The 14,508-nt window shown below is 42.7% G+C and overlaps 1 protein-coding gene across 4 annotated transcripts in view; it reads right to left on the reverse strand.

Moving 5' to 3' along the window:
* ca10a (carbonic anhydrase Xa) overlaps positions 1–14,508 on the reverse strand; it is a 336,251-nt gene that overhangs the window by 28,548 nt on the left and 293,195 nt on the right. For all 4 annotated transcript variants that reach the window (XM_036946124.2, XM_036946123.2, XM_090201873.1 and 1 more), the window contains one exon: positions 1,815–2,000. In XM_036946124.2, the coding sequence (XP_036802019.1) occupies positions 1,815–2,000 (186 nt within the window). The remainder of the gene's footprint in view (positions 1–1,814; positions 2,001–14,508) is intronic.

Here is a 14,508-nt window from a genome sequence, read left to right on the forward strand (position 1 = left end):
GAAATGCGAGAAACCAGATTTGTCCTAACACCTGGAATATCTTAGCACGTATTAAGACCAAGGTGTTTCATTTCCGGAGTGACTGTGAGGGCGCTCTACGGAAACAGAGTAGAACAGCACATTCATAATAGTAGCCCAGAGGTGTGTGGGGGCTTTTTACAGATAGGATCTGAGAACGGTAGACCCCCCCCCAAAAAACCAACACCAGTCAAACGTACGCCATTTTCCCGGAACAAATGCATACATTTGGAGAGTTAATGCCTGTAAATGCAATAAATCTCTCATCCCTCTATCCAGCTCGACCCCTCCTCTCTCCCACGGAAGGTTTTGCTTTTTAAGTTAGATTATTTTCTCACTTTGTTCTCATTTCAAGGACGCACGCACAACATTCTTTCCATTTCCACTTTGAAGCCTGCTGTTGGAGCTTGAAGTCATAGCTTTTGGTTTCAGGAGGGATGGGCGGGTGGGGGCGGGTGGGGGTGGGGGTGGGGGGTTAGGGGTAGCTTGTGGGTGGGGGTATATGTAATTGGTGTCTTTGTGGATGGCAAGCGAGCAACTCATCAGAAGGAATAAGATGTGGGAATCTTTGCAACCTTCCTCCCCTCGCCTCCCTCTTTCTATCCCTCTAGCTCTCTCTCTCTCTCCCTTGCTTTGAGTTTTCATTTGTAGAACTTACTTATTCCACTGCTGTGTTATGGTACCACGTCATGCTAACTCAAACCCACGTATGTACAGCATACTGTCTTCTGTCAGAATAACACCTGTTCAAATTAATGTATTTATTCATTTATTCATCCTGTACGTTGACTAAGAACATACTCTCGTTTACAGCAGCAACCTGGAAAAGACTTACGGCGGCGATGAGAGGGGATGAGTGAGCCAATTTTAACCACACACCATTACCATTTTTCTACAACACCGCTACTGAGTAGGCCTTCCAGTCTCTTCCTCCCCTTGCTACACTTCAGTTAGAGAACATTGCCTTTTCGGATCACAACGACCAACTATCCAACGCTCCTTTTCAGATCTCTCCAGAGCCCCCTCTCTCTCCTCCAAACACCTCCTAAAACACAACACTGACCATACAAAGTCCCGCCAGCATCTACTGTTCTCTTTTGTTCCGTAGTAACGCATGGAATCAAAACAAATCCCTCGGAGCTGTGGAGACGCTGGCGCCACAGCGAGGTAACAACAACATGGTAAACAGTGAGCGGAGAGAGAGGCCAACTTCCCCCTCAGATCACATCCCTCCGAGCCCCAGTGGACAATAAACACTTGTTTTATTAGGATTTTCGCCAGGCTCAGTGGGAGAATAAATTATAATAATAGAATGACTTTTCCTGTCATGCCCACAATTATTCTGTTAGCCCACAAATTGGTTATTGTTATTATGGCTGGGATGGATGGCAGCGCCGCGCCAAGCGTGTGGTGAGTGACTCAGTCGTTAGCTAAATGATCAAGGCTTCAGAGGACTGGAAGCCTTTTGAAAACACACCGCTTATTCAGATCTTGTCTGCTGGATCACATCTAAATCCTATCTAATTCTCCTGATTCTGGTTCCAATCCTACTTTTTTAAAAGGGAGATCGGAGATCTGATCCCCTTACGTATCTTTCTTGTTTTTATGATAGGGGAGATGAAGGTACAGATCAGGAGATAGATAGAGAGGGACAGAAAGTGCGTAGGCAGTTGGCCGAGCCAAGGCTTAAAACCTTGTCGCCAAGGGGGCATGTGTGATTCTGGAGCAGGAGTGTTATTACACCAGACTCTGGCACCTAGTTCTGGTTCTGATAGTGAGTTCTCTTGCCCTAGTACCTCTCCTGAAAAGGCTTGTCCGTTGAGCAGGTGTTCAGAGCCCTGTCCATCCTCGCTCCCGAAGTGCAGCCGGATCTCCTCCAGGCGGTGGCTGTACGTCATTGGTCCGCCGGAGATGTTCACCAGGTGCTCCTTGTCCATTCGCAGTGAGACGTGGCGACCCGTGTTGTACATGGTCCCGCCCACCTGAGGACAGAAACAAGAAAGAAGGATCAGATTTAGTAATCGATTAATAAACTAAGTTTGAACATCACATTGTAAAGGACCCCCATGACAAGTCTGTAGGGGAAGCTGCTAACAGAGAAGTTCAGAAGGGTAACAGTGGTTTGCCCCCAAATACTTGAACCAACAACCTTGTGGTTCCATTTCTTGTACTGTATGTGCTTTACTGCTGTCTCAGAGACAGGCCTGTTATGGGAACAATGTCTTCTCATTGTTCCCATAACACAACAACTCAATCTAATCTACAGCATTCACAAGGCACTTCTGTGATTCGCTGAGGAACAATCTCAATGCCTGTAAGTGCTAAGTATGAGAGACAATGTTATCTGCAATAGCAACACTTCAAAACACAAAAGAAATGTGGAATGAGAGTGGAGGAGGTCGATAACAACACAGAACACAAGAAGAGTACACCTTCAAAGACCGCGGCAGTCGGAATCAGCTCAAAATCCATTGGATCAGAGGCTTTAAGGGGAAATGCTGTGAATACCGATCTTTATCAGTGGATGTGTTTAGTTATTTATATTCAGGAGTAGTTTCAAAGTGAACCGTTGGTATTCCAGGCACGGTTCCACGAGAGCTTCCACAGTTCTTATCTTCTGTTTTCTCTCTCCTCTGCTTTCTCCTACACACTAAAAAAACAATGGTTTTAACTAGCACCAGAAAGTTATTTGGCTTTTAACCATAGCGGAACCCCTTTTGGGCCTACATAGAACCTATTTTGGAAGGTTCTATAAAGAACCATGCTATAAAGAACCCTTTTGTAATGTTATATAAAGAACCATTAAAAAAAGGTTCTATATAGCACCCACAAAGGGTTCTGCTGAATCTGAACGGTTCTTTATAGATCCTTCTGAAATACAGGGTTAATTGTTCTTGTCAGCCATATTATAGTGTTAAAAAAAAAAATAATTCCATTGGTGTTATGGTTGTGTTAATTGACGTTGAATCTAGTCAGCTACCTCTAGAACAGCTGAGAGTCCCTGAAGCAAAAACTGAAAAACAACTGACAGACTTAATGTTCCCAATTGGCACAAGGCCATACATGAGTCTTCCACAAAACACCGTGACTGGATATAGCCCTATATGACATTCAATAACCCAACACATTAGACCAACTGGAATGACTCTCACTCGGTGAGAGTGCACAAAAAGAGCTGTGAACAAACCACGCCCCACTATATTCTAATGAGCCTCCGCCCCTAGATTTTTATGAACACTAAAAGAGGAAATAACCATTTACTGAATTCTAAAGAGCCATTGAAGGGCTCAAAGGTTTCTTTGACCCAATATGGGTTTACATAGTGCCTGGACGAAACATATTTTTCTCTGTGTGTACACCCTCTATCCCTTCTCTTTTACCACTTGGCTTCAAAATGATGTTCCCCCTCCAAATTCAACGAGAAAGAAGTCTGCCTAGACATCATAAATATTTGAGAGAAAATCAATGATTTGAAAGTGGATAGAAAGAGTGTGAGGTAGAGAGAAAGAGAACGAAGGTGAAGGGGGCGTTGGATCGAGAGCCAACAGCAAAACAAGGTAGTGCTGTCGAATGTGAGGCAGCACTTTGGAGTTCCGCTAATCTGGCCCGGTTACCTCAGGGCTGTCGGCAGTACCCCTGAAAAGGCTGCGATACCTCAGCAGCCCTTTGGAGTTCCGCTAATCTGGCCCGGTTACCTCAGGGCTGTCGGCAGTACCCCTGAAAAGGCTGCGATACCTCAGCAGCACTTTGGAGTTCCGCTAATCTGTCCCGGTTACCTCAGGGCTGTCGGCAGTACCCCTGAAAAGGCTGCGATACCTCAGCAGCACTTTGGAGTTCCGCTAATCTGGCCCGGTTACCTCAGGGCTGTCGGCAGTACCCCTGAAAAGGCTGCGATACCTCAGCAGCCCTTTGACACAACTCACCTACTCAGCTCACCATTATGCACGAGGCCAAGGTCGAGGTGAATGTGTTATTGGGTGGCTTTTCCAATTCATAAAGAATCACTGTGGTAATGAGCGACGTGGAGGGCAAATAGGATGGAATGATGCAGAAATGCAAAGACTACACACCTGGATTAAACACCTGGATTACACACCTGGATTACACACCTGGATTAAACACCTGGATTACACACCTGGACTACACACCTGGATTAAACACCTGGATTACACACCTGGATTACACACCTGGATTTAACACCTGGAAGATAATTATGTTGTTTACGACATTGTACGGCGGGAGGGGATTAAATACTCAATAGCCAGAAGGTTTGCCTCCTCACACCGTATCCAATGTTACGCTTCTATCTAGTACACTGTATTCACACACGGTCCAGTACACTGCACAATAACACGTTTCTTTCCCATCCAATATCTGTTCCTGTGGTTGAGTGACCATCGTAGGGTAAATGGCTAAAGGCAGCAGGGTAAAAAGGCGAGGCTAGTGTAGTGTGTATTGTGTAGTGTGTAGTGTGTATTGTGTAGTGTGTAGTGTGTATTGTGCTGGGCGAGGAGGGAGAAGTGAGGCAGATATGGATATCTGTCTCATAGTGATGCGTTGATAGGAGGAGGATGAGAAACACTCTACACACTGATTTAAATCAGTGTTGCGTTTATCCCTCTATGGTAATGGTTATGATTTGGGGAGAAAACTGATCCTAGATCTGTGTCTAATGGGTACTTACGGTGATATGGAATTGAAGTCCAGCTAAAGATAGCCAAACCAACTCTTCTACCATTAAAAGGAAATATATGAACATGACAGCAACATTGTGGATCGTTGCTAACTTCTACAGCTTTTCCAACATCCCATACAGCAATGTGCTTTGTGAATTATACCAGGATAAAACATAGCACAGGCATCGTCAACAGAATCCACTGAGCTAGTCCACTGCACATCTCACGCAGCCGCGGCGTCATTTGAATTAATTCATTAAAAATCACATGAGTACATGCTTTGCTGCGCTTTCATTTCTTAACTTGACAATTTTATGTATGACTTCCTGCATCGCTCTGACAACAGATCTAATCGCCACGGGAACCAGCCTGCTCAGCTTTGAAGAAGGAGGAGAGTTTCATTTTATTATAATAATAATAACACTTCAGCCAAGTTCTTCTCAATAAAGAGAATGACTGTCTGGGCAGGGGGGGGACTGTCTGGGCGGGGGGGGACGGGACTGTCTGGGAGGGGGGGACGGGACTGTCTGGGAGGGGGGGGGGGCTGTCTGGGCGGGGGCGGGGGGACTGTCTGGGAGGGGGGGACTGTCTGGGAGGGGGGGGACTGTTTGGGCGGGGGGGGGACTGTCTGGGAGGGGGGGGGGACTGTCTGTGCGGGGGGGGGCTGTCTGGGAGGGGGGACTGTCTGGGAGGGGGGGGGACTGTCTGGGAGGAGGGGGGGACTGTCTGGGCGGGGGGGGGACTGTCTGGGAGGGGGGGGGCTGTCTGGGAGGGGGGGGGGACTGTCTGGGCGGGGGGGGACTGTCTAGGTGGTGGGGGACTGTCTGGGCGGGGGGGGGGGGGGGGGGTAGAGAGGAGGAAGATCACTCTCGCAGGGATGGAGAGAGAGAGATACAGAGAGAGAGATACGGAGAGAGAGACACACACACACAGTGAGAGGGAGGGCGATAGATAGAAGTAAAATGTCTACTGTTTGCTGATTATCTGGTGCTTCTATCCCCAACCAAGGAGGGCCTACAGCAGCACCTAGATATTCTGCACAGATTCTGTCAGACCTGGGCCCTGACAGTAAATCTCAGTAAGACAAAAAAATGTTTTTCCAGTTGCCAGGACCACAAATACAAATTCCATCTAGACACCGTTGCCCTAGAGCACACAAAAAACTATACATACCTCAGCCTAAACATCAGCGCCACAGGTAACTTCCACAAAGCTGTGAATGAGCTGAGAGACAAGGCAAGAAGGGCCTTATACGCCATCAAAAGGAACATAAAATTCGACAACCAATTAAGATCTGGATAAAAATATTGAATCAGTTATAGAACCCATTTCCCTTTATGGTTGTGAGGTCTGGGGTCCGCTTACCAACCAAGGATTCACAAAATGGGACAAATACCAAATTGAGACTCTGCATGCAGAATTTGGCAAAAATATGCTCTGTGTACAACGTAAAACACCAAATAATGCATGCAGAGCAGAATTAGGCCGATACCCACTAATTATTAAAATCCAATCTTCCATAACGAAGCCATCACCTACAGAGAGATGAATCTGGAGAAGTCTCCTAAGCAAGCTGGTCCTGGGGCTCTGTTCACAAACCCAAACCCAACCCACAGACCCTCAAGACAGCAACACAATTAGACCCAAACAAATCTTGAGAAAAAATAATAAAAATTACTGGACACATTGGAAAGAATTAACAAAAAACTGAGCAAACTAGAATGCCCTAAACAAAGAGTACACAGTGGCAGAATACCTGACCACCGTGACTGACACAAACTTAACAAAAGCTTTGACTATGTACAGAATGAGCATAGCCTTGCTTTTGAGAAAGGCTGCCATAGACAGACAAGGCTCTCAAGAGAAGACAGGCTATATGCACACTGCCCACAAAATGAGGTGGAAACTGAGCTGCACTTCCTAACCTCTTGCCAGATGTATGACCATATTAGAGACTCATATTTCCCTCAGATTACACAGATCCACATAGAATTCGAAAAAACAAACCCAATTTTGATAAACTTCCATATCTATTGGGTGAAATACCACAGTGTGACATCACAGCAGCAAGATTTGTGACTTGTTGCCACAAGAAAAGGGCAACCAGTGAAGAACAAACACCACTGTAAATACAACCCATATTTATGTTTATTTATTTTCCCTTTTGTACTTGAACTATTTGCACATAATATGACATTTGTAATGCCTCTATTCTTTTGGAACTTTTGTAAGTGTAATGTTAACTGTTAATTTGTATTGTTTATTTCACTTTTGTTTATTATCTACTTCACTTGCTTTGGCAATATTAACATATGTTTCCCATACCAATAAAGCCCTTCAATTGAAATTGAAACAAATAAAATAAATTGAGAGATGGGAGAGACGGGAGTCTTCGTCAGAACATTTCCAAAAGGATCCACAGTGAAAGTGTCAATTGCAACGTTCCTCAAAAAGGTCAAACTATTATTTCCCCCCCAAGCTTCATCTCTCCTTCACTTACTCGACATCGCTTGATTTGTTCAATCAGAAAACCTAACATGCTTTCGTTTAGTGATGTTTTCTACAGAAAAGCGGGAGACTCTAAAGCCAATTAAGCTGTGTTGGTACTCCTGTAACAGATAAAGACGATCACAAGGCTATATTGTAGTAGAGGTCATTATTCCGACAAGGTAAACAAGTCATAAAGGAGATTACTCTATGTGTGTCTAGGGACCTAATACTCTATTACCAGCATATTACCATCAGTCACAATATGGAATAATATGAAAAGCCAGCATTACAGTAATGAGAAAACAGAACAGTCTACTAAACACACAGATCAATATGTCAAATAGAAAACAGATGATCCTATATGTCTAACATTATGACTACCAGACAATTCCATATGTTGTATCATTATGAACATAACAGTACACTAATGTTGCTGGTGCATGTATGAAGGTGACTGGGATGTTTCGAATATTAAATCCTACATTAACGCCACATTTACATAATCGTCATTTATCAGACGCTCTTATCCAAAGTGACTTACAATAATTGCATGATGGTATTAGGATTCATATAGTTTTTCATGTAAAACACATGTCAAGTGCATCATTAGGAAAAATGCAGGTAGAAAAAAAATGAACGTTCCCACTGGGCAGAAACATTGTCAATTCAACGTTTATTCCACGTTGGTTCAAAGTAATTGCATTGGACTGACATGGGAACAATGTTCATTGAACCAGTGTGTGACCAGTGGGTTGAGAGGTTTCAGCTGGGGAAAAGCTTTAGCTTCCCGTGGTGAGAGCTGCATCAAGGTAAAACCATAACACGTCGGATTAATTAAAGATTTGAGATGTATTTATGGAGAGCGAGAAAAGCTCAAGGGTTAAAACAACAAAAACATGACTGAAACTTAAGTGGATCTCAGATTGTCTGGGGCCAAGTTAACTTCCCCTGTCATGTAAGAAAATCAGGACCATTGTGCTTTTAGGGAAAGAGTATACTTTTGTACATGTGTTAAACTACAAGTTTGACCAAATCCAGTCCTCTTGCTTAGTGGGTCTGGGGTCCTCCCTGGGATAATTGTTATGTAGAAGGACAGAGAAGCTCAGTTCTGGTGACTTTTTAAAAGGACATTCTACTCCAAAATATATGAAAATAAAATGATGCCGACACCATCTAAAATAGAATTTTCACTTCCAGAAATGGGCCCAGAGGGTTTGTCCATCTGCATTTACCCCATTTGACACAACATCCTGACTGTTATTATTATTAATAAATATGTATATGTAAATAATTATTCATTGTTACTCACTCATAAATTAGTTTTTGTTTTTCCAAATGTATATTACAAAGTTTGGAGGGTGTTTGAATGTAAACCTAATGTACGTTTTATGATACACAGAAAGTGTTTTTTAAACAGAATAAAAAGTACTCTGAAACCCCCAAAGTGGTTCTTCAATCTATATATTGGTGTTTAATGGAGAGTGTTGTGTAGTCCTACCAATGTGACCCGTCGGGAAAGCATGCAGTTCATTATAATTATTATAACTATTATGGATAAGAGCGATATTATTTATATTTGTCAAATGGCAGCAAAGCTTCGATCATCATGTCACCAGAATAAAACCCTCGATATTTATTGAAAGGAGCATCAAGCTCACTTTTACCGCCTTGTGACGTTCAACGCAATTTATTGCATCTGTAGCCTAATAAAATGCATGCTTTCCCAAGTAGTGGGATGACCACACAACATATCATCGCGCGACTCCAAGTCTACTTCGATATGATGGTTATTATATCAATATTTGAGCATAAAGGCGTTTCCACCGCCATGTCTCGCATAGTTAATTTTACCGACACAAAAAGATCCCATCATGTCGAACGAACAAATTGCCTGTTAGCATTTATAAAATTGTAGCAGCATTTCATGTTTCCATCAGCCCGGTCGTGCCTTTTTTCATGCATCAGGTAATTCATCCACATGACATGTCTGGGTGGAAACGTGGTTAGTGATTAATTAAATACCATGCATCGTCGTGGATAGCAGAGAAGAGACAGGGATGAATCCTCTGATTTCTCAAATGAGTTTCCAACACCCACCCCCAAAAAAAAACGTCCCTCAGAGCAACAAAGTGGTGCCTGGGAACGACACAGACTGGTGACAAAGACCTCTGATCCCTTTAAAGCCCTGTTACAACATGTCCAAATGAAACGTGTCTGAATGAAAAAGGAAAGAACCAGTGAGAATACGTTATGAGAGGAGAAAAGCATTAGGAAGTTTTTTTAAGCACGTCTTTAAAGAACCCTGCTATGATTGAGCTAATTTTCCAAGACATTTTACGATGTGTGTGAGTACATCAACCATAGTAGACATTGATGCGGTGCTCCCTCCAATAATAAATGCTATCGCTTTTCTTACCCATTAAAACGACCGATAAGCCCAATGAGAGAACTGAACAGCAACACTTAGATACAGCTTCCATTTAGAATTAGGATTTCAATAAGGTTTAACCACAGCACAATGCAGTGGCTGATGCTCAGTGGCATGACTTATCTGTGTACCACTTTTACTCACTGATACAGGGCCTGAACACTTCCCAAAACCCAGAGAGTAGTATACTCTCCATAGAGCCATTCTGAAAACGGTTGTCTGCTGAAAAAAAGTGTTTGTAAAGGCAGCTCCGAAAGGGCTTTAACGAGGCAAGTCAGTTAAGAAAAAATTCTTATTTACAATGGCGGCCTAACCCGGCGAAACCCGGACGACGCTGGGCCAAGTGTGTGCCGCCTTATTGGACTCCCAGTCATGGCCAGAGGTGATGCAGCCTGGAATCTTGCAGTGGTTCTCCAATCTGAATATTGTTGTTTTAAAGTGATTGTTTTTTGTAAAACGCAGCATCAGACTGTCTGTCATACAATCAAATGGGTAAGAAATGCAAATGATTTATTGCCTAAATATTGATGGTAAGGGCGTGTCTATAATATTTCTGGAGGAAATCCACCTTCATATTTTTTAATGTTTTATTTAGACAGAGGCAATACTGTGTCATGCTTGTTGTAAAACCTCTGGTTCCTGTTGGTGGACTGTGCACTGTTTTCCACAATGCCCGACAAAATGGGTTAAACTGGCAAATGAACAGACACATAAGTCAATAAAAATACTCCAGAAGAAGGGACCTAATTCTGAACTAGACAGGATTTAAAACATAATAATACTTTTTAGAAGCATTAGAGAGAGGATATTACACCTAAAGAGAAGGGACCTAATTCTGAACTAGACAGGATTCAAAACATCATAATAGTGTTTGGAAGCATTAGAGAGAGGAAATGACACCTAAAGAGAAGGGACCTAATTCTGAACTAGACAGGATTCAAAACATAATAATGGTGTTTAGAAGCATTAGAGAGAGGATATTACACCTAAAGAGAAGGGATCTAATTCTGAACTAGACAGGATTCAAAACATCATAATAGTGTTTAGAAGCATTAGAGAGAGGATATTACACCTAAACAGAAGGGACCTAATTCTGACCTAAACACAACTGGAAACACCATAATAGTGTTCAGAATATTTTCCGGTAGCGCTCCCTGTCCTAGTGTTTGGGATTGTCTTTTTCCCACAGTGGTTTTTATGTGGAGCAGTTTTGGGAACAGGCTCCCCTGCCAACGTTTAGGATTACATTTCATCTTCATGCTAAAACTTCTATATTTCTATATTTCTACACTTGTGGATAACAAGCTTATTATGATGAGGAGAGAGATGATACAATAATTGTAATGAGGGACAGGGAAGATGGTAGCACCTCTCTGTCTGCCATTGTCTCATCTACTCTCGCTCTCTCTCTCTCTCTCTCATTCTTCCTGCTCTCTCTCTTTCTCTCTCTCTGTCTCCGCCACTCCCATTCTCTCTCTCCTCATCTTCTCTCCCTCTCTCTCTCTCTCTCTCTCATTCTTCCTGCTCTCTCCTCATCTTCTTTCTCTCTCTCTCCTCATCTTTTTCTCTCTCTCTCCTCATCTTCTTTCTCTCTCTCTCCTCATCTTCTTTCTCTCTCTCTCTCCTCATCTTCTTTCTCTCTCTCTCCTCATCTTTTTCTCTCTCTCTCATCTTCTTTCTCTCCCTCTCCTCATCCTCTCTCTCTCTCTCTCTCTCTCTCTCTCTCTCATTCTTCCTGCTCTCTCTCTTTCTCTCTGTCTCCGCCACTCCCATTCTCTCTCTCCTCATCTTCTCTCTCTCTCTCTGACATCTCAAAGTGGTTGACTCAAGATCAGTATCTGACTCAGTGTTCCCTGTCCTCCCACCTTCCTTCACACCTCTTCCCTACCTAATGGCGCCATCATCATCTCACCTCAGCCTCTTGAGACTCCAGGTCATGATTCAGACCCTCCTCCTGACTTGTGTCATCACGGTCTTTGTCAGCCTGCTAAGAGATGGCACACAGCACTCAGACGACCAGCATGGTTGATATGCTGTCTGTACCGCTGTTTGAAATAAAATATGGAAGCCGGGGACATAAGAACAAGACAGGGAGCTTGTGCATTATCCTATAGTCTCACTTCAAAACAGTGGATTATAATAATGTACTGGACAGCGGAGTTCAGTTCTATTCCGAACTACAGACAGTCAGACTCAGTTCTTCTGAGTCTATGAGGAAGGTTATAGAGGAAGGTTATAAAGTGAAACAAATAAAGACGTTTCTAGAATGATGCACTCTAAAAGAAGTGCTGAGATGTTCTTCCTACATCTTGCTTACAGTACCCTAGGGGCATGAAAAGACAAAGGAAGCAAGTAGCTTTGATGAATATGGCAGGTACCATGCTGGATAAATATTTGATGCTATTGATGGAGATGGGCTTGTGTGTTCAGAATGAGAGTAGTGGATAAAGCCAGTCACAATGCAATGGCTTCAAGCACAAAGCCACAGCGCTATAGCTGGGTCTTTGAATGTTGGACTAACATCAACCAACACATGAGATGTGAATCAGAAAACGAAAAGAAGTGCAGCTAGTATGCAGTCTTGACCACTGTAGTTTGAAGTGATTAGCGGTGTTGTTGGCTAGCTCCTCTGAACAATAGTGTCCTGACGAGTGAGTACATTTTCTATGCCAGGCGAAATCATGCCTCATTAGCTCATTGTTATGGATGTATCCAAACAAACGCCACTAGAAAACAGCTTCAACAAATGCAAATGCAGCTACTTTTCTGTTATTCTGGCTTTTTGACGTGGCCGTAAGTTAGCCGTAGTCAGCTAGCTAGCAAGCAAGGGATAAGAACGTTACCAGCCAATATGACAATATAATATTTAGAACGAACGACTGGGTCATCCATAGATACAGAAGAAAAAGACTGCATGACTGGCAACCGAACCAATAGAACGAATGTCCAGCCGGATTGGGTAGCATCCCTAGATTTGTCTCGGGACTATATCTTGTGGAAGGATGAAATAGTATGAATAAATTCATCAAAATAAAGTTTTAATGAAAATATGCAATCATTATTTGAATATGTTGGTAACCCGTTGTATAAAAGTGATAAGAGCAATAACACCCATGCCAATATATCCTCCAAACACCGGCTTCTCGGGCATGGTCACTTAAAGAGAATATTAACCTGAGTCTATGATTAAGGTGGTCATATACAATACAATGAGCTAAAGCCAATGCGTAGAATAGACTGATATGTTTCATAATTTTTTTGCATTTTGGTTTTCTTTCAACATTATTCTGAAACTATGAAGCTGGGTATGCATTCGAATTAGAATGGTGTGGACTAAACTTGTGACTTGTCTAACCTTTCCTGATGAATCTAAATATATGTAATTTAGGAGTCATTTACAATACTGTCACCTGTAATCAGTGAGATATGACAGAGAGATGGCCATCAGCTAGACTAGACAGGACACTGCATTTATGACACTAATAACAGTGTTACAGAAACAAGAACATATGAGTGTGTGTGTGTGTGTGTGTGTGTGTGTGTGTGTGTGTGTGTGTGTGTGTGTGTGTGTGTGTGTGTATGTGCGTGCGTGCGTGTGTGCGTGCGTGCATGCGTGTGTGTGCATGTGTGTGTGTTGGCTGAGTGACAGTTTGTAGGTGCCTTGTCAAATAAAATCTGAAATCAAATCAAATGTTATTTATCACAAGCGCTGAATTCAACAGGTATTACCTTGAAATGCTTGCTTAAACAGTAAGAAACATTTCTAGAATAAAGAAAGGAAATAGTAACACAATAAACTAATAAGTGTCAGTGTAGTATGTGTGAGTAAGTATAGAGCCAAATGCTTAAATTTAAGAGATTAAGCACATATTTACTGCTAAATGTATTTAGACTTGCCATAACAAAGGGGTTGAATACTTATTGACTCAAGACATTTCAGCTTTTCATTTATATTACATTTGTAAAAAGAAAAATCAAAAAACAACATCACTTTGACATTATGGGGTATTGTGTGTAGGCCAGTGACACAGTCATCCAGAACAACTGGTGCTTACATGCGTGGTTCGGTGTTGCTTGCCTCCAAGCAAGCATAGAAGGCATTTAGCTCATCTTTTAGGCTCGTGTCACGTTGCAGCTCGCGGCTGGGTGACAGTTTGCAAGTCTTGCCACATTCGACGAGTGTCAGAGCCGGAGGGAGTAACAGGATTTCTTATAAGAAATTAGTGTGATTAGTGTTCCGCGGATGTTGCCTGTAATCCATTGCTTCTGGTTGGGATATGTATGTACTTTGGGCACGATGTCATCGATGCACAGTGACGGATGTGGTAAACTCCTCAATGCCATCGGATGAATCCCGGAACATATTCCATTCTGTGCTGGTGAAACAGTCCTGTAGCTTAGCATCCGCTTCATCGGACCACTTCAGTATCACTGGTACTTCCTGTTTGAGTTTTTGCTTATAAGCATTAATCAGGAGGATAGCGTTATGGTCAGATTTGCCAAATGGAAGACGAGGGAGAACTTCTATGTGTCTCTGTGTGTGGAGTAAAGGTAACCTAGAGTTTTTTCACCTCTAGTTGCACAGGTGACATGCTGGTACACATGAGGTAGGGTAAGTTTTCCTGCATTAAAATCACATGCCAATAGGAACGCAATTACACGGGTGAGCATTTTCTTGTTTGCTTATGGCCCTATACAGTTTGTTGAGTGTGTATTAGTGCCATCATCGGTTTGTTGTGGTAAATAAACATCTACAAAAAATATAGATGAAAACTCTCCTGGTAAATAGTATGGTCTGCAGCTTATCATGAGGTATTCTAACTCAGGCGGGCAGAACCTCGAGACATCCTTAACGTTAGAGATTGCGCACCAGCTGCTGCCTTACTACGATCAGGC

The sequence above is a fragment of the Oncorhynchus mykiss genome, chromosome 16 (assembly GCF_057628025.1).
Source record: "Oncorhynchus mykiss isolate SJ-2025 chromosome 16, ASM5762802v1, whole genome shotgun sequence".
NCBI classification, from domain to species: domain Eukaryota; kingdom Metazoa; phylum Chordata; class Actinopteri; order Salmoniformes; family Salmonidae; genus Oncorhynchus; species Oncorhynchus mykiss.